The sequence below is a fragment of the Curcuma longa genome, unplaced genomic scaffold (assembly GCF_044706935.1).
Source record: "Curcuma longa cultivar G26 ecotype Majalengka, Jawa Barat unplaced genomic scaffold, ITB_CL_G26_1.1 utg8573_np1212_1322966_RagTag, whole genome shotgun sequence".
NCBI lineage: Eukaryota > Viridiplantae > Streptophyta > Magnoliopsida > Zingiberales > Zingiberaceae > Curcuma > Curcuma longa.
The window spans coordinates 358,011-378,804 of record NW_027435604.1 but is presented as its reverse complement, the minus strand read 5'-3'; the positions used below and the strand labels follow the sequence as shown (position 1 = coordinate 378,804).

The 20,794-nt window shown below is 36.3% G+C and overlaps 2 protein-coding genes, 1 long non-coding RNA gene and 1 pseudogene across 5 annotated transcripts; 2 read left to right on the top strand and 2 right to left on the bottom strand.

Moving 5' to 3' along the window:
- The window catches only part of LOC141821006 (myosin-8-like), a 105,574-nt pseudogene that overhangs the window by 45,418 nt on the left and 39,362 nt on the right, over nucleotides 1-20,794 (top strand).
- On the bottom strand, nucleotides 338-6,168 carry LOC141820808 (lysine-specific demethylase JMJ703-like). 3 transcript variants are annotated; one of them, XM_074708159.1, is made up of 10 exons: nucleotides 6,096-6,168; nucleotides 4,193-4,659; nucleotides 3,554-3,594; nucleotides 3,473-3,503; nucleotides 3,305-3,382; nucleotides 2,702-3,199; nucleotides 2,142-2,369; nucleotides 1,867-2,028; nucleotides 1,338-1,706; nucleotides 338-1,260 (listed from the first exon to the last, which is right to left on the bottom strand). In XM_074708159.1, exons 2-10 carry the CDS (start codon nucleotides 4,598-4,600, stop codon nucleotides 898-900), a joined length of 2,178 nt encoding a protein of 725 aa, XP_074564260.1. In that variant the 5' UTR covers nucleotides 4,601-4,659; nucleotides 6,096-6,168; the 3' UTR covers nucleotides 338-897. The 3 variants fall into 3 exon arrangements, with proteins under 3 accessions (XP_074564260.1, XP_074564262.1, XP_074564261.1); XM_074708161.1 differs by lacking the exon at nucleotides 4,193-4,659 and having other exon boundaries at nucleotides 6,096-6,144; XM_074708160.1 differs by lacking the exon at nucleotides 6,096-6,168 and having other exon boundaries at nucleotides 4,193-4,738.
- LOC141820826 (uncharacterized) lies at nucleotides 8,749-12,029 on the top strand. Its single transcript, XR_012601172.1, has 3 exons — nucleotides 8,749-8,821; nucleotides 10,072-10,286; nucleotides 11,945-12,029. It is a non-coding gene; the product is annotated as an uncharacterized LOC141820826 (long non-coding RNA).
- Nucleotides 16,357-19,054, bottom strand: LOC141820811 (putative transcription factor KAN2). The gene is made up of 6 exons (XM_074708164.1): nucleotides 18,472-19,054; nucleotides 18,266-18,342; nucleotides 18,092-18,137; nucleotides 17,882-18,020; nucleotides 16,869-16,932; nucleotides 16,357-16,734 (listed from the first exon to the last, which is right to left on the bottom strand). The coding sequence occupies exons 1-6, from the start codon at nucleotides 19,052-19,054 to the stop codon at nucleotides 16,621-16,623; spliced, it is 1,023 nt and encodes a 340-aa protein (XP_074564265.1). The 3' UTR covers nucleotides 16,357-16,620.

The window sequence follows — 20,794 nt, the reverse complement described above, 5'->3', positions numbered from 1 at the left end:
TGTTCACTCATTGGACGAAGCAACGTGTTTATGTGGGCCCCTCAATACTCAGTTGTGGTTGCTGATGAAGTAAGCATGGCGAGTGCGGACTGAGCATGGGGAGATACTGTCAGCGCGTGAAATCAACGTGACAGAACCTTGCAAAATGCAAGCTAACTATCATTCAATTCATATTACAAAAAAGAATTGATTTTTTTTTGAGTTGAACTGAACATTTGAAAATTTAGACTAAATTTAGAATTAATTTATTATTAATCGAATCTATTTTAGTTTTTAAAATAACAAATGTATATATTAGTATTCATATTAAATAACCCAATATTTATAAGGTTTCTGTTCAAAAGTTAGTACTGCATTTAGCAATTAAGTCCAAAAAAATGATACAAAACACTAAAGATCTAACCCTGGATAGGATATCTACCACATGATCGATGCACTAGTCTCTGCTCTGAAGAGCATATAGAACTGATGGTTAAGCTATAGTGCTAAGTAGATCAATCAAACTAGCAATGTCAAACATCTGCGAGTTAGATGCTACGTGCTATGTGAACTTGTTGCGGGCTTTATAACCGGCATATTAAGAACTAGCAGGGATACGGGGAGGAAGAAGTAACTACTACATTTTCTACCCCTTTCCATCCTGACTTTAACTGCAAAACACCAGTTCCAATTCCCAGGCCTCCTTTAATTTTCGCAAATGAGATGTAGATGTCGATACTGAGGATGCCCAATTAAGCGAATGCTGAACAAGGCATGGTGCCTTTTCCACTAGGAGTGACATTAGCATTTCTTCTTGCAAGATGAAGCAACACAATCAGAAACTTCTTGTGGAACTAGGTTGAAGAGTAGAATGTGCTTCTTCATGAACCTTCCCTCTTTCTTCTTCATCCGTCATGCTTATGAGCTTTTGTTTTTCATTTCGGAGACCAAAGAACTAAGGCTTAGCTTCAGGTCAAAGACACCCCATCGATGAACTGCACTTAGCTTCCCTCTCAAAGCATCCAATAGGACATTCAATTCGCTGATCTCATAGAGGAACAAAAATCTCTTCATGTTCCAAGAGCATGAGCATAAGTTCTTTGCATGGAACAGGCAAGCAAACCGGTCTGGTGAACATAAACAAAATGCGGCAGAAAGATGCAAATCATAGTGGCACAAAAAACATTCTCTTGTTCCCTCAGCATTGAAGTCAGTATCCATTTTCTGTGACCGAGAAGAGCAAAGATATTCTCTTCTTCTACGTTCCATCTCAATGCGTACCTAACCAACAAAGAAGTTAGTAGCCAGATAAGTATATTTAGGAATAGTAGTAACAACAGGGTTAGAGTCAAGTTAACCTCGAGCGACTTCGCAAGGACTCCATCAAAAGCAGAAAAGTTTTTCCATCTTGTATTTTCAGAATTGGTTTCGCCTAAAAATGATACATTCCACTGGGCTCTAACAGCTTCCCTTGCAGCTGCTAACAGCAGCTTGTCATGAGATATGGATACACTTCGTCTCTGTTCACGGAGAAGTTCTACAGCATGTTGACCATAGAGTAGCCAATCCAGAGGAGCCACATTTACCGCTTCTGCACAATTGAACCCGCAACTGAAACCAGAGTGATAAGCTCTAGGAAAAGTGAGAACAAACTCTCCTGGATTCTGAACACACCGGTAAATAGGTACACCTTCCAATCTTAAGAGTGAGGGTGATAAATTGGTCACCTACAAAATCCAGAAGATGCCATAAGCTGTAGTAGGATATGAAGCTGCATATCATTTGTGTTGAATTACTGATAATCACTTTGGCTATCTAAATCATTTTGCCAGGAAATATCATAAAGCTATAGAAGATTCTAGAGGGAGAGAAAAAAAAAGCACTTACACGACTGTGAAGCAAGTCAAGTTTTTCATCCAATGGATATGGCAGATGCTTCTTCATAGCATCTTCCAACTTGGAAGCATCTTTTGCAGGGACTCCGTACCAAATTTTGGGAGCACCAAGATGCAAGTACTTGAGCGAGTATAGATGGTGGTCTTCGATGTGCTGCAGGGAGAGGACACAGACATAAGCCGTTGGCTAGATGAAGTTGTTTCTTGACAAGATAACATTAACGGATGAAAAAAGGTATCAAGTATAATTGACAACGAGCAACTTACCCAACAGAATGAGGAAAAACACATTCCTACATATAGCAATGGTACAATAATACCAGGAACATTTTTGCTTTCAAAGGAGAGGACAGAACCAGGAAGACGGGCCAAATTGTTTAAGTTCCAACCAGAATTCACATATTGGTCCTGAACTTCAACATACTGCGAAGAGGCTGATGCTTCAGGGAAGCCACTGCCGAAAACACTTGTGTCCAAATCAGAACCATAGAGCACCTAATAGAATGAACAATACCATGTAGAAGCAAACCACTCAGCAGACAAATTCAGCAAGAGTTAATGTTTCATAATGTCCTTGAGAAAGAAAATTTTCTTATATCAAGAATAAAAAATCAGCAGGTTTGTCGATTGTCCATATTATAAAAAAACTCAATCAACAAATAAGCAAACACCTTACACCTCATTGCTAACAGAAATTATTGAGAAAATACAGCTAAAGAATATTGACCATTTTATGCTAAAGCAAGAGCATTCAAAAAAACATATAAACCATAGCTTGTTATAAGCAATAAAGAAGGAACAAGATATTGTATATTTTGGAGAAGCACCTCAATCCCCTCAGTTGGCCTCTCTACAATTCGCCAATATTCACCTTCGATATCCTGTACTAGTGGTCCCTGTTTATCACTTGTTAAATCTAATTCTGTGGCCTTTTGAAAGTATTGCTCTTTGAAATCATCTGCATATTTCTGAAATGATTCTAGAGTGAAATCAGGCCCAGGTTCAAAGCCAAGCTTGTTACAATTGTTGCCATCTCTAAGTTGATTATTTTCTAGCATAATCTCACTAATGCTATCAGTTATTTTCAGAAATTTTTGCCTTTTTGTACTCATAGTACTGTGGTTGCTTTTGATTTTTGATGAATGATGATTTTGAAGTTTGTCCACATGTTGGATGCAAGGAGAAAATTTTGAATTTTTCCACAGATTCTTCCTTTTGAGAAGACAAGGTTGTCTCCAAGACGATGGTGGAACAATTCGACAAATTCCATATTTTTCAGCGATTGGGCGTATCTTTGCAATATAATCCAGGGTGTCTTTAAATTCCTGTGAACAAGCCAACATAATCAGCCAAAAATAGATAAATGGAAATGTTCAGATAACTAAATCACCAGCACAGGTTTTAAGGATTCCATTACAGAAAATACAAACCTCTTCACTAGGATAAAATACAAGCGCTTCATCAAGGACAAGCTCACATGCTTCTTTTGGACGCCATCTTGCTGTGACCTGTTATGAGACATGGCTATCAATATATGCACAAAAGTGTTGCTAGAGCAGCAGGAAGAAGCAAGCATATAGGTAAGGAAATCAAACTACCTCTTGACATGTTTTACATATGCTACATCCTTTAGGCAGGCATGTTGTTGAAAGCAAATCCTATAAGATAGAAAAAAAGTACGTTTAACCCCTTTAGGCAGGCATGTTGTTGAAAGCAAATCCTAGAAGATAGAAAAAAAGTACAAGTGAACTGGGTAAAGCTGTAAATAAACTCTTGATGACACTGAGTCAATGAATAGAGATTCCTTGAGCAAGCTACCAAGTTAGAGCAGTAAGAACATGAGTCATCTATTGTTTATCCTACCAGAAGTTTCTAAAGTGAGAGAGAGGAAGACAAAAGATATTAGCCAAATAAGATGTATTTGAATGCAATAGGGTATTAGTAAATGATGGAGAAATAAAAGAGCGGTGGAAGAGGTATTTTCATCAACTTTTTAATGAATAATAGGACACCCTCCTCCGTGATATAATCAAGTAGGTAAAATCCAAGAGAAAACAACAACACAACAAGCCTTATCCCAATAGGTGGGGTCGGCTATACAGATCATTCTACGTCATTAGGCTCTATCCCCTATTATAACATTATTTATATTTAAATAAATTTTATCTTATTTTATTGTTGCTAACCTCCACACAAAATTAGATTTCCACAAAAGAAAAAGGAAAAATTGAAGCTTTTCAACTACTTAGGGCACTTTATATCAGGTTCATTGTTGAGGCAATTCTAGTTTATCATCATCATATCTTACATCTACTGACCTGCTCGTACAACTTGTGGCCCAACTCTTGATCTGAACTATCATTAAACTCATTGTAATTTAACCAGGGTCTGTGATGAAACAAACTCCTAGGCTTCTCATCCAGCATACTGCACCTTCCGTTGTAAGAGGTATCTGAAGTAACCATCCTGTCGTCCTGTACCCTTTTTAAGGTGAATGATGTAAGCGATGAAAAACCAGGAGGATTAGAAGGTATTCCATCAACAGCACCATCGACATGTGCTTCTAAAGATTCTAGGGGAGAAAATCCAGGAGGAACTGGAGCTATTCCATCAGTAACACCATCAACAAGCCCCCCTACAAACTTTAGGGATGGAAAACCGGGAGGAACTGGGGGTATTCCATCAGTAACATCATCAAGATGTGCGCCTACAGGTTTTGTTCCCATTGCTATTGGAAGAAATTCATATTGATAAAAAATCCATAGGTATATATTGGGAACAGAACCTGCATAAGCAATGATTCATTAAAAAGGTTTGGGTAATACCATTCAGAATCATAAAAATCTTGTTTGTGAAGCTAGATAAGCAATAAACTCAAGATAGGAGGATCAATGATCATTTCGACATGCATTATAATCACAGTAAGTGCAAGTATTTATGTATATTGAAAATATAGATTTCACAAAAAAAAAAAAAAAACACCTCTGAGTATTTCTTTGGGACAGACAAACTAATCATAAATAGTTTTATGAAGGAGAGCAAAAAATGCTAACTCATAATTATGAAAATGATAACACCTCTGAAACTTTCAAAAACCCTTCAATAAATTAAACCCATTAACCCAAAACTATGATCAATTTATACAAGCAAGCATTGGGGATAAATTGCAAGGTTTTGTAAATCATGTGCCATATTCTGAAACAAGTGAAGCCAAAATCTAATTATGTTTATCAAATTGGCTTTTAATTTTCATCTTGAAAGAGAGATAAAGTCATGGTCATGGTAAACATACAGCAAACTAAAAATGCCCAAACTAATAGACCATCTTGCTTTTAGCAGAATCAGTGAAGCGGAAAGTTAACGAAGATTATAATCAAGTTAATGAGGACCAGCCAAAGGACTAGGTAACTTGAACTCAGATAAATTGAAAGAGGAAAAGCTATTGAGTATGAAAGAAGAAAAAGGACTCAGTGGAAGGATGCAAAGACTCAATTATCATTGTAGAGCTAGCCTAGATGAATGCAAAGTCTTGCAAATAAATTACCACCGGATAAATCGAAGGAAGACCAAGCAACTAAAAATGACTTGTAATTTTTATCTATAAAAATTAAACATGATGTAGCATCAGGAATATAAAGCAACAACAATTTAGTTTCTCAGTTTTCCTCAACTATCTATGCTGTATACGCATCCCTCTCTCTTGATCTCTCTATTTGTTTCCTCTCTCCCTCTCTCTCTCTCTCTACCCCTAATTTCAGACTCTCTCTAGATCTCTCGACATATGTATCCATCTCAGTCTCTTTCTCAATTGCCTTCCCACAGAAGTCGATCCCCTCCACCAGCACACCGCACGATCGCTGTGACAATAGCTGATGACCACGGCGTCCGCCACTGTTTACCACTGTTGCCCACTCAACTCACCGTGACTCTAACCAACCTGTCCTTATTGCTGTACAAGGTGCCCGATCCGTCGAGACCATAATAGAATCATACTAATTTACGGGTACAGAATATCCCAGGGATTAGTAAAATGCCCTGAGTAGACGCAGATCAACTATGAACACAAATCCAAACCCTAAAACCAAAGAATAACGAGAAATACAAAAAAAAAAAAAAAAAAAAAAAAAGAGCAATCCAAACCCTAATATACACTGCCCAGAGCGATCAGAAACCAAAATGCAGGTGAAAATCAAGGTGAAATTACCTACCTGGATGTCTTACCTGAAAGAACAATCCAGAACGCATATATAACCTGGACAACCTAACACATTGTTTGGGAGGAGGTGAGGGGAGGGGAAGGAATGGTAAATAAGGGGAAGGGAAGGGTATTATCTATGAAAAAAAAAAGATTTTTTTATATTTTAATTAAATTTAGAGTGTAAAAAAGGGAAAGTAATTTTAAATATTACTTCTCTTTTAATTCATTAGTAAATTTAGAATAAAATGTATATACATTTAAAAATTGAGTTCTAAAATATTCTTTTTATTTGGGCCGCTGTTTCAATTGGCCCTTTGTTTTGAAACCGCACCGCGTCACGGCGGCCTCGGCCTGCCTTCGCATCGCCGCCACGCACGAAACCTCGGCTGCTGGTTGCGATCTGTTATTCCTCTCCGCCGAGGTCCATCTCGCTTCGGATGGTTTCCCACGCCTCCGCCTCGCCAGTAGTCCCTCACCATGGCGCGGTCATGGAGGCAATGGAAAGCATCTCTCGGGTATTTTCGAGTTCCATTTGTTTGTTAACTTGTTTTCTTCTACTTATTGCTTGTTTTTTCGTCACGCTTGCAGATCTGTGCATGCTTTTGCATTTTTGTTTATTGTTCTCCAATCCTTTTATATATAGTCGAATCAATACTTATTTGCTTACGACCTCAAATAGAAATTTCAACGACCAGTAATTTCACAAGGACTCCTGAAATAAAGGAAAGAGATTATCTGATAATCTCCTACGATTGTTTCCTGATTCAGCTCCGCTATTTCCCCTAATTATAATGATATACTTCCATTTGGTATGGTTCCATATGTATATTTCGTTATATACTGTCGCAATCACTATAGTGCAACGTATATGTGAAATATCTTGAATCAAGTATTATTCCCCCATTCATCTTGTTTTTATAGCCGTTTACTTAGAAACGTTATTATTTGATCATAACTCTGTGTTGTAATGCTGTTCATTTATTCTTTATTTCAACTTGATAGTCAAAGCATGTCTTGATGATTATTAGTGTAACTTGAAATTTTAAAAATATTTGCAATTTATCGTAACTGCAATTTTATGTTATGGTAAGATTTCTATATATTTGTTGGATTCAAGATTAATTGTTATGAGGAAAGATGATTACACTATTGTTCTATTATATTCAGATGATGCGATCATCACTAGCAAGAGTGATAAGGAGGTCTATAAGGATATGTTAGACTTGACTTGACAGTGCTCAAATCTCCTTTTATTTTGGAGGTCATAAGACCACCAACTATATTTTTATAGGTCAACAAGTTTGACTACTTACTGTTAGTTTTGAGGTTTATCAAGTGAAGGATGCTCTACTCTTATGGATGCAAACATCAAATGAAGGTGTAGATGTTGGCAACTAGGTTCTTTTTTTTTAATCCTTGATCATTTCATGTGCTTGTTACCATGATAGTTCATGTCGCCTATTGATTAATGCATCTTGAAAATTTTAAAATTTATGTGATATATCAATTTGAAGTTCAAGAATCTTTTGTATACTTATAAATAAGATGAGTAGCAACTCTTCGAGCTCCATAATTGTTCTAGTTTTATTTCAAGTGAATTTTTGTTATTTTCAGTTTTTTTCATCTTTATGTTTGATTGTGCAGTCTTGGACTATTGGTGCCTGCTATGACATTACGTTAGAAAGTCTTTTTTTTTTTCAATTCCATAAATGTTACTCACTTTTAGGCTGGTATTTCTTTTCTCAGGAGGATGGGTGGAAATCGGGAGGCCGAGTAAAAGCTAGAACTGGGAGCTAAATTGTAAAACTGATAGGAGTGAAATACAGTTGTATGAGAGAAGATTAGGAAATGAAAGAGAATAAGTAGATGAGATCTCTCAAATGCCAATTGCCAATTCCATTCAATTGTTTTTTTATTTGAAGAGAAATGAATGGGTAAGCCCCACTGGAATGAGATGGGTTTCATAACTAACACTTGAAAACCCTTACTGGTTAAATTGTTTGGTACCTTTCAGTCCAATAAAAATGTTGTTATAGCCTACAAATGCATTATATCTCTATAATATAGAGCGCTAATCCTCCTTTCATAGATCAACATGGCAAATTTATCTGGCCACCTCTTACCATCCAACATACCTAACAAGACAAAATCATTGTTCTATATAGCCAATTTTGCTACGTTAGCCTCTTACATGGAATTTAGTTAATTATTGTAACTCAACTTCTCATTAAAGTTTAAATATTATGATGTTAACATTCTAAATATAAACTCTGAGTGAAACTCCAGTAATTTTGTATAGGTACATTAAAGCCTTCAGTTTTCATTTCTTTTGTACAATTAACAAATTGATCCTCACCTTTTCATTGTATCACATTTATCACTTAATTCTGTACCTTGAAGAAAAGATATCCTGCTTTGTATAATATTACTGCTATTACAATGTAACAGTATTTTTTGCTGTTTTAAAGACCAATAAATTCCTCCAAATTCTGTAGAAGGAAAACATGATTAGATGTGTTTTTTTACACTAAATAAATATGTGAATGATTCTTTCTGTTTCAGGTGTCGCTTTTGTCATGCGTATGCATCCAACCCCAACTTCCCCCCCCCCCCCCCCCCCCCCCCCCCCCCCCCCCCCCCATATTTTTAATTAATTTTAGTATCAGACTGTCTCACAGAATCTCCAAGGCCATGACTGAATATAGATGTTGCATGCCAAAAGTCTTCCAAACCTTGGTTCAGGAATTTGGTATTGCCGACTGCATGGTTGACCACTAGCAGTGTCACCATGTTCCATCTCTGTTCTCTATTTGCAATTCTTCTGATAGAGTTATTTTTGAATATTTGCATATTGAACTTCTTTTACAGCCTGTTGAGCCAGCCTATCGGTTTCATGCTTAGATGATAGATATAATAATGTCAAATCATTGATCTTCAGGGAATTACTGATACAAGAATGTTCAGAAGCCATGACCTTTTTGAGATCTAAATGACAAATGTAAACGCCACGATTATGTTTCTTGATGAGTGCACATAATGCATAACCCTGTTCAAGCCATGACTTCTTTCTCTTATTATAGGTCAGGGGAAATGTTAGTTTGCTGCCTGAGGACAGAAACCTAGAAAGTTGAATCATATTATATGATTGGTAAGGGTAGGCAACAGTTGATGCTCAAACACATTTTTCTTTGCATGCGCAAAGAGTTGACATTTCATCTGAGTATATTTTCTCTCAAGCTGAGCCCTTAAATGTGTGTCAGGATCAATTCCATTTTGAGCCTAATACTCTCCTTTCACTTAGCTTCTTTACCTCCAAATAGAAGCTAATAATAAAGTCAATTGATCAAAAAATTTTGAGTAACAAATTACAAAAATATAAAAACATCTCATCTTGATCAACTTTATACTTTATTGGTACAAAAATGACAGTTGTGCATTAAAAGGGAACATTTGTTCTAGTGGCATCCTAGAAAGATCAACCTGTAATTTTATAAGACCCAAATCAAATGATGTTCCTAAGGTATTCAATATTGGAATTAATTCTTTCATTTTGTTAATATATACCTTGATTACCCCTTCTCTCTCTCTCTCTCTCTCTCTCTCTCTCTCTCTCTCTCTTGTATAGCATTTCATTTTCTTTCTACTTTTCTATGATCAGCAAATAGAATTGTTTAGGATGTCATTGAAAGACAATCTCTTGTCTCAACCTTTTCTGGATGATTCCATCTGAGATAGGTCTTGTCTTGGTCAGTACCAGCAAAAATGTCACCTACATAACACAATGACATTTATCAAAAGAATATGCCTCAGTCAGTTGAATGACTGACTGATACTGATCAACACTTTAATTATGAATAATGAACTTGAGTTACTTATGAATTGGATGTCCAGTCCAAACAGCATTCTGATAAGATGTGTGGATAATAGATATCTACTAGAAGACGTCATTGTTCTTAATGGGTGTGATTTAATTTGTAACCCTTTTCAATTTTGGTGCAGGTGATTGATCAGGTTGCCTCTTTAGTGCAGAATGAACGCATCACAGGGATCAAGGGGTCAAGACTACAACATCATGGAGCTACATTGATCAATTTTGTTGCGTTTAATCCAGAATCATAGTAAACTTGAGCATTTCAAAAGTGGAGCTGTCAGTTTTTTCCATTCCAGATCTTAAGCTAAACCGCAGTCTAACATATGAGGACAGTAATGGGCTGGTACAATTTATCATCTTCTAGAGGATGATTTAGTTATTATACTTTATTTGACATATGCTAATCATTTTTATCGCTATAATATACTTGATATTTTTGGATACCAATCTCATGTCTCTGCATATCTCACAGATAAAACAAGATATTTATCCCATTTATTTAGGATTTCCTATGAGTCTTATCTTTCTTTCTGCTGCATAAAGTAATATTTAAGTTATTTAGTTTTCTTTTAAGGTTTTTTTTGGTTTGGTTGATTGTTTTCCTCAATACACATACCTTCGCTATTCATTGTCTAAATTAACAGTGATATAGTATTACATTAAAACTAGCATAATTATGATCAGTTAATTTGTTTAATTTGTCCAATTATAAAATACTTCTTGATATGAGATCAGTTTAATATCCTTAAATGCATACTAGTACCTTTGCTATTAAACATACACAGCATCTCATCTGATCCCATATTTGCTAGTTATCTATTATATTAGAAAGACCCAATAAAAGTAGAGTTAGATGTTATAGATCCCATATCAAAATAAAATTACAAGTAATTCTAATATATCATAAGATAATACTTTTAGTGATTAAAAAAATAAGAAACAAAACATTGGTGAAAGTTTAAGGAAGTAATCTCTATTCTAATGTATTATAAGTCGGGATTTCAGCCTTTTACCCAAGTTAGCCTGAAATCGCCAGAACAAGATACAATTGGTCTTGGTTTTACTATTGGCAGTGAACAGTGATGAATTCCATTGCTATTCTAAAAAAATCATAAGTGATTCATGGCTCATTCTCGGCCTTGAGGCCTCTAGGGTTAAGAAAAGTAATTAAAACCCAGGCCATTCTCGGCCCTTATACATTTGATTTTGAGCCATCAACACTACAAAAGATGGCATAGTCTTCCGTGACTAATGTTCACAAACAGAGGCTAGAGTATTATTGGAATAAAACATGAATATATATAGTGTTTAACCGAACATGAGATTGCCTATGTAGAGAGAGAGAGAGAGAGAGAGACGAAAAAGCAAGTATCTGTATTATGGTGGGACTAAGCTAGTTATAATTAGTTTAAAAGTTTACTCTGCGCTCTGCAACAACTCTTTTTCTTTTTTAAAATATACTTTTTTGTTCTGCTCCTTCTGCTGAAGAAAGAGAAGACACATGAAGGCTTCTGGTCGCCATGACAACTCATAAGTTAATGAAAGTACGTTTTTCTCTCTTTGTTTTAGCGGCGCTTTAAGAAGAGCACACCTATTTTTATTAAACGTCTAAAGAGATGATATTTTTTTTCTAAAACATGTTTTGCTCTTCCTGTCTAATTAGTTGTCGGTTAATGTTTAAAAATATTTTTACTCTAAAAATGCTTGATGGTTGTAGGGAGTTTAAAATTAGGAAAAGGGAATTTGCAATACAGAGAATTATTTGGGATGTAATGGTGGCCATGTGACACAAATTTGAGGTCTCTAAGATTATTAAGTATTTTTGGCTTAAAGTATAGCCATATAAGCCTAGATTCACAGAACCACCAAGCTAAACTAGTTGTACCATAGAATGTTTTAAAAAAATACATGTCCTTTGATGAAAACCAATATGATGCTTTTAAGTATTGTGTAAAATAAATCTGTTATTTTACTCCTGCTTTATTTCTTTTACTAGAGCAGAAATGATGAAGCAAAAGGCAAAGCACGGGTGGCTCCTCTCGTCTCCTCCACGGGCGTGGATGGCGACCACTCGTCCGCCCCCCGGTATTCAAGGCAATGTACGAAACGTTACCTTATCTTTCACCTCTCTTCTTTTCTTGCGTATATCTATTCGCTGTCACTGTGCTACTGTGGCATGCATGCATGCATGCATGCATGGTCCTCCTGTTAATGCATGGAGTTTACGTGGGACGCCGAGCCCGGGCAGCTCTGCTATCTTCCCAATCATAAAGCAATGGAGTGCAATATCATTTCCCTGCCCCCCTCGGTTCCCGTGGCGTTGATTTGGCTGCTTTCCATTCATTACTGCCCTCATTGGTCCTCGTGGTGCGACTGGACCAGCAAGGGACCCTACTGTGCCATTCTTTGTGCTGTTCCTTCCCTGGTACGTCCCTGTCTTCTCTGTCTATTTGTTGGCAAGTAGGGTCTTTAACTGAGAACCTCTTTTGAAAAATGCATGAACGAGAGCAGCAAGATATCTACTTATTGTTTTTTTAATCCTCATATTTAGAAGTCTTAATAAACACATATGGACCTCATATGTGCTTTTCATCAAATCCTGTTCCATTATTGGATTTTTATCAAATCATGATTTTACCTTGTAGTTTTGACATGGATTAAGATTAACCTTGTTTTTTTAAATTCTTCTCAGAAATTCAAATATCAGCTGATTTTAACCTTGTTGTTTTACTTGTTGAAAAATTATTATTCAAGTTTCTCACACCTTAATTTTGCTTATAGCATAATACTTCTCTTGAAATTTGCTTAAACTTTGGATTCTAACCTTGCAAGCAGATTTGTAAATTATTTTGTATAGTGCAAAAACGCTTATCAATGACCTTTAAATTGAGTTCCAATTCAGCTTGTGTGCTTCTCTTTACTTTATTTCTATTTATGGGTTGTGGTGAAAGTCTCTTCGCTGAGACCTCGCTGTCCTCCAAAACACATGCAGGAGGCAAGGTTTGTATTCCCAAAGGGATGCAATCACTTGATCCCTGAGTCCTTTGACCTCCTTTGACTCCAAAAGTATCACCACTTTGACAAAGAGGCCACCCTACACTACTCTACATCCACCCATAGCTTACTATGCTCAATGTTGACCAAACAGCCACTTAAGGTTGACTACGCTACTACTGCATTTTGACAAATAATATTCTCAGCCAAACCGTAAGTAGTAACACAAAAATGTGGAGAAAGAAAATATAAAAAGAAGAGCAAGAGGTGGTGAAACCAAGGCATGTATATACATCAAAAAGTTGGATGGGTCAGCTCAGTGAGCAGAGCAGCTTTGGTGCCAATTCAAAGCAGCAACACAAACAGACCAAGAGAAGAGAGAGGGAGAGAGACAGAGAAAGCAGACTTAACGCTACTGCTCTCTCTCTGTCTTTAGTTGCTGAAAAACACATTGCTGCAGCGAAGAAAGAGGGGAAGAAGGAAAAAATATCTAGAAATAATATATGTTAATAACAATAAAGAAAATTTGGGTGAAGGCTCTTCAATTAAAGCATGCTATTTTTTGATTGTTTGTGGATGTTCTCATTTAATAAATATAGATGTACCAGTTTAATAAAAGTATGTGAATCAATTTAATACATGTTATATAGTATATAAATATACTAAAAGAATATAAATATTTACATTAGATTATAGATGCACTAGTTTTTATATTCTAAGATGTATATACCAACTCACCAATTAAGTAGAGGTAGATCTACCAGTTTAGTAGACGTATACAAGTGTGAAGTAAGATCAGCTTGTAGGTGCGTCAAATTTTGTATATTAAAGTTTAATTGACATAGGTGTGCATCAGTTTTATAGATTTGAGGTTTTTTTTCAGTTTAAAGTTGCACCATTTAAACAGACATAAGTTGCATCAATTTAAGTGTACTGATCATTGTTTTTAGCTTGGAAAGCTCATTATCAATAAAGAAGAAAAGGTTAGTTTTACTTTTAGTGTTGTCAGAAAAAAGAAATAGATGTGGGATCTAAAGAATCTGTTAAAAGGTGTAATAAATATTGGTATAGCACAGTATGGACTATGGAAAGAGACCTTTTAAAAAAACAGCTGAGATAAAGAAGCAAAAAGGAAGCTTTATTTCGTTTAATCGATTTTATCCATGAAACATTGCACTGCTACTTTAATATTTGTATGCTTTCAGAAATTCCTTTACCTGCTTTAGTTCCCTTTTTTTTTTACTTTTACTTGTAGCTGAATATTTTCAATCAATCAATTGTTGATTGATTAATGAATTTGGAGATAAAATGTCTTTGGTGAAGTTCATAATTATGAAAAGGAATGTTGATCAGGAACTAGTTAGCAATCAATAATGTCAACATGATATAAGGGCCCCAAATAAATCATTTGCAATGAAGTGGGGAAAGAAACAAGGAGCAGTGAGTGGTCTTTTGGAACAAAAGCATGCGTTCTGGGTAAAGTAATAAAAGGCTGTGATGGTCAAAGTGTCTGACATGTATATATGCAACTAAGGGAGCACAACCACATGAAGAAAGCCAAAGTTTACTGTGCCATAGTCTCCCTTTTTGTTCAAGTTGTGCCATATGTAAGGGTGTAAATTGACAGTTCCCACACGGCCAAGCCCAAGTGCTTCTGTGTGGATGTCAACAGGTCATGCTCGGACAGATGACTCAGGTGTGACTCGAGCCGTGATAGCTCGGGTTAACTTGGTAGGTCAGGGACTAGAGTCGTGCGGATTAGAGCCATAAGTGAGTTTGAATTGATAGAGAAATGGGTAGAGAATCTAGGAGGGCAGTGCCCAATAAGCGGAGTGTGCTCGGCACAAGTTTGTGACTTGCTCAACACAACCCATGCTCGGGGCTGGAATGCTGCTGTTTCGCGCAATTTTGCCTAGAATTGAGCCTTCGTCGTGCCTAATCCAACTCAACCTGTCAACCCTTCTGTAATAATATTGTTTATCAAAATAGCCAAACAATCTGAGCGTCAGAAAATGATATTTTAGGAGGGAATATGGATTTAACATTCTCTAATAAGGTCTTTGAGAGTGCCAAATTCTTTATTAGTAGGAACGCAATCACTGTATTTGCTGATTTGCTACATACTTCAGCATTCAGTTAGATTATTATTCATCAAATTGTTTATATAGGCAAATATTTGTATCATTATTGAGACTAAGACTAAGATTTGTGTATAAAGGCAAATACTTCCTGGTGATTCTTCTGACTCTACCAGTTGATGAAGTTCAAGTAAAGCGAATCTCGGGTACTGTTTCATGTTCGGGTCAGGTGACATGTGACTTGAATGTTTTGTGCTTGTTCGATTTAGTTTGTTAATCTTGCAGGCCTTCCATTTGTTTGCTATAACTAATAATTAGCATGCCAAATGCATCAATCGAAGTCATTAATCATCTAATTCTCATACATAATTAAACTTGAAGGCCATAAAGTTAAACTGTTGGAGACATCATAAGATATGATAACATGAGACAATTAGTTAATATATGATGTAGTTGTAGGCAACAATGATATCATGCTTGCATATTGAAAAAACGTGATGAACTTTGACCATGGAATCAATTGCTTATGTTTCCAATGTCTTAACCATTAAATGCGCTCGAATGTATCACAAAACCTTGTGCTTTTACCTATGTAAACCATAAATCTCGTGTTTTGGATCTTTCATTGTTTTTAAACGCCAAATTTGCCTTTTTATGTCAATTTATTTATATGTGTGTATCAATTTTTTACTTGGGATAACTTAAGCCCACCTTTGAAATAAAGACAATTTGCCATGCAAATGTGAAGTCGTTTGTGTCAATTATTTCTGGGATTGATTCTATGAAAGTTTTTTTATTAAACATTAGGGTAAATCGAAAAGCACATTTACGGTGGCTCATTTAGACAATCCGCTATTCATTGGAGGGGAAAATTATCCTGTAGTACGTCGTAATTCGTCATAGTTGAGTTTTAAATTTAAAATTTATGAAATTTGTTCGAAGATTTTAATCACTACACCGTTGCCAAAGACGTGAGTTAATCCAGATTCATAGGATAAGTTGCATGCACGATTGCTTCATTACAACCATGGTTCTTTTTTTTTGGAAAAAAAGATCTTTATCATTAGAATCTCTTTTAGTGAACACATGCAGATGACTTTTTAAATACATATTTGTCTTTCATAGCAATGGGACCATACATGTACAAGATATTGATTAGCTTATGTAATATATTTATATGGATTTATTATATTCATCTACCCTCAGAATTTCACATTTTATGTAAAATTTACAAATTAATCATTATTTAAAAAATAATAATCCCCTATAATTTCACTTTTTTAGATGCTTTATCACATGTCTCCCTTTCCTTTCTTGGGAGAATATAAAGAGGGAAAAGAAAAAGAAAAGCACATCAACACATTGCATTCATGACAACATTGAACAAACCTTAGTTTTCACCTTTTTTTTTTCTCACACACACATATAACATAATATGCTAATAATGATTCAATATAGTGGTTTGAAATTTAGAAGAGTACAAGGACAATCAATCTCTCTTTTTTTCTCCTCTTTGTCTTGTGGCTCAGTTGTCTCCTTGTCTCTCTTTCTCTTTGAACTCTTTATTTGGCAATGAACAGGACTACTTTTACACTTTTAAGTAGGTCATTGCCCCCTCCCCAAAGAGAACTCAAGATTTGGTTGACTCGAGCTCAATGTCTCCGACACACATGATGAGTTTAAATCCGAGCACATTTCCAAGCTTTTCGATTGTGTGCCCTGCAAACACACACACACACTAAAATCAAAAGAACTCAATACACCCAAATTGTATATTCTGTGTTGTTCCTTCTGAATCGAAACTTTCTACAATCTATTGTTTTTTAAAGAGTAAAGAGGTTCTACTTTGTTACCTTTAATGACTTCAGACTCCTTGCGAGGGATTCACAAGGTATGCCAGTGGAGGAGCCTCCATTACTGCAAATGATTTATCACATCACATCTTAAGTATACACCATTAATCTATTCATACAAGTAATTCTAATTTAATAAAACAAAATATAGCAACCTCATCTCACTAAGCAAAAGCATAAGATTGGCACACCTTTCTCTCTCTAATTTCTTTCTTAATGTTTTTGGAACTATTCATATGAATCATATCATGATGAAGAGTGATTCACATGCTCAATATTGCTCACAAGATCCGGGACACAAGGAACAATTAAAGCTATAAGATTTAACTAAATTGTGGAGAGCAATGGTGGAAAGTTAAAAGGACTAAAGAGATAACATGCCATGGGAAGACAATTCCCACACTCATCATTGTGTACTCCATGACTTCATTGAGAAGCAATTGCCTACATATCTTTTCCTCCATTTTTTTTGTCACATTTGAATTATAATTAGTAGAGATGATAATAGATTTGTTTATAGTTAACTAAAGTTCATATTCTTGAATTATAGGCATTGAGAACCATACATTTAAATGCATATTTTTCAAGTTTTTAAGGTCGTATTCATAAATATATAAATGTCACATGCATTTTTTTTTTCTTTCGAGTTTTAAAGATCCTTATACTTCTCAACTAAAAGAAAAAAGGTAATTAAAAGAATTATAATAAAGGCCAAAAGGGAAGGGTATAGATATGTATAATTTTTTTTTAAAAAAAAGGAGCACAGATATCAAAGCATGCAATCCTATTACCCAAAATAAAGTTTTTTTTGCATGCATGTCAACCCTCACACTCCATGCTTACTATGACACAATCTTCCATGCCTTTTGACCACTTAATACTATTATTTTTTGCACTTGAATTATAATTATATATATTCAAGAATGATAACATGTTGATCAGCTAGTATTTCTCCTCATGAAATGAACAATAAATAACCAAAGTAGCAAAAATAAAAGGAATTAATTTACCACCTTGAGGAATTATTGCTCCATAAGCCATTATGAGTGACTCCATGTTGTAATCCTGATCTCTGTGGATTTGGACTAATTTCAGGTAAATTATCATCACATATTTCTCCATTTGACCCGTTCTCAAATCCATCAGAGTGCCCTACAATTATATTTATTTATATATATAAATTTGAGGAAAATAAAAAAGGCAAGTTGATGTGTAAATAGTACCTGAAGAAACTGCTGGTTTATCAGTGCTCTTTACTGTCCTGTACATCTACAAATTTACCATGTACATACAAGTTAATTTTGATAATATTTATTAAATATTATATGAAATTAATTAAGTTTCTTTACAAACTATATGTATAATATTTTTGCACGAATGTATTATGTGTTAATTACCTGCAAATGAGATTTGACATGAGCCAAGGTGAGATCCTTCACATCCATGAGCTCCAGTACTGCCTTGGGAGTGGCTCCTATAATTAATTATTCGGTAGAAAACAATTTAAATTTAATTTTTCAAATTAATTCAACTCATTTTCCTAATTATTAGACAGAGAAATTAAATGCAAAATTGAAGAGAGAGTCGATGATAATCGTCGTACTCTCGTGGCCTCCGAGCAACTCGACGGCGTGCACGAACCGCGCGTGGAGCGTCGTCGTCCAACGCATCCTCGGCGCCCTGACGCTCCGCCTGGGGATCGCAGAGAGCATTCTGGCGGGCGACGATCTCGGGAGGAACCCTAATTGCGGAGCCGCGAAGGGGAATGCGATGGAAGGAGAAGAGTCGCACGACGGTCGGCGTCGGAGCGGTAAAAGAGAGAAGGGAGGCGGAGGAGGGTTGTGGTAGATCGGAATCCCCCTTATCGGCTTACTGATGATGTCACCAATGTTATCGTATTCATTATAACCTCCTCCTTGGCGATGATGATGGCGGCGATGGAAAGAGTGAGAATAGGAGGGGTGGAGGTGGAGGTCAAGATGATTGCAATTACTACTAGTAATTGCAATCATGCTTGCATCATGCTTGTCGGTGGCGGCGATGGCGGTTGAGGAACAATCTAGAGGCCTCCTCCAAAACTCTAGCTCAGAGTTCTCGTCTCCGAGCTTAGGGTTCCTCCGAGTTGAAGCTCGAGAGGTGGTGCTTGGAGGACTAATTTGGAGAGATAAATCAGGAAAAAGCTCCATCAATCTCTATCTCTCTTTCTCTCTTTCTCTTTGTGGGGATTTCTATATAGGGTTTGTGATGTGGTGGAGGAGGAGGGCTAACGGAAGGAGGAGGAGGAGGAGGAGGAGGAGAAGGAGAAGGAGAAGGAGATGAGGGAGGTAAAAAGAGTGGGGGAAGATGGTAAAATATATAAGAGCAGGAGGGTTTGGACTTTGGGAGTGGGGGAAATAATTTAATGCGGAATTTAATATTTTTGAGCGAGAAAACGACACATCAGATGTGTCTCCATGCAATGTGTGTGAGTGGTGTTAAGATGGATAATAATAATAATTAATAAATATCAAGAATTAATTAATTAATTAATTTTTCCAAAGGCAGAAAAAATAGTGGCTTGGTTTAGCAGTTGACTCTTCTCCAGTTTAATTTCTACGTATCTCAAAATATATATATATATATACACAAGGTGAGAACTGATCTCCTGCGCTCCGCTCACCTGCGCTCCCCGTGCGCGACAGCCGACCTCCTTCTGTTCATCGTCGCCGTTCTTCGTCGTCCGATCACCGTTGGCCGCAATCCCAGACTCGTTGGAAGCGCAACTCGACGGCGCACACATCGGCACCGGATTCCGGCCGGATTGGGCCGGAATCCGGCCGGAATTCCGGCCGAAACAGGGCAGACACGGTGGCGCCCGCTTTCGCCGGAAATCGGCTGGATTCCGGCCGAATCACGGCCGGAGACCGGCCCCGGTCGACGCGCCGGCGCCGGGCGCATCGACCGCGGTCGGTCTCCGGCCGTGATTCGGCCGGAATCCGGCCGATTTCGGCCGGAATCGGCCAACAGTAGCTGTTGGCCGATTCCGGCCGAAATTCGGCCGGATTCAGGCCGAATTTGGCCGGAATCCGACCACCGGACCCGGCGCCGGTGAGTTGCGCATCCATCGGCGCCGGTCCGGTGGCCGGAGATGGCCGGACGCCGGTGAACAGCTGCGGTGAAGGAGCAAATGTCCGAGAGAAACACTGTGCGTCGATCGGCGAAACGGACGGTCTCGATTGTTTCGCGCACGGGGAGCGCAGGAGATCAATTTCCTACACAAGGTATCCTACTTATTTTATTTTATAGTGTGCATGCATTGTCGATGTGCAGCTAATGTTAAATTTTAAAAAAAAAATTTAAGATTTAATGATTAAGATATAGTATTTAAAATTTAAAATTTATATATACGATTATGCATCTGTGGAATTTTTTTTTAATTTACAGTCAAGTAATTTAAGATTTTTATTTTAAAATTTAGAGATTGGATTATAGTATTAAGTATAAAAAATTTTTAAAATGAAAAAAATTTAGTTGTTCATGTATATACAAGATAATTAAGAAGTATGGATAATAATCTCTATAAGCAACTAATTTTTAGTTATTTTGAAAAAAAAATTTATACTTAATACTATAATCAATCCTAAATCCTAAAATAAACTTTTAAATAATTTAACTATAAATTAAAATAAATAAAAATCTGGTAGATGCACTATCGCACATGGTAACAATTATATACGTATAAATAAATGATATGTTATGTATATTTATGTTGCACATCCATGAATACATAATATAAAATATTTTTTTATATAAAATTTAGATTTTAATTTTAAATTTTAATATTTAATATTTAAATTTAAAAAAATTATATATATATATATATGAAATAATTGGGAAGTGAATTATTGTTACGGAGAGATGGTGACTGGTATATTAGTGCAAAAAGG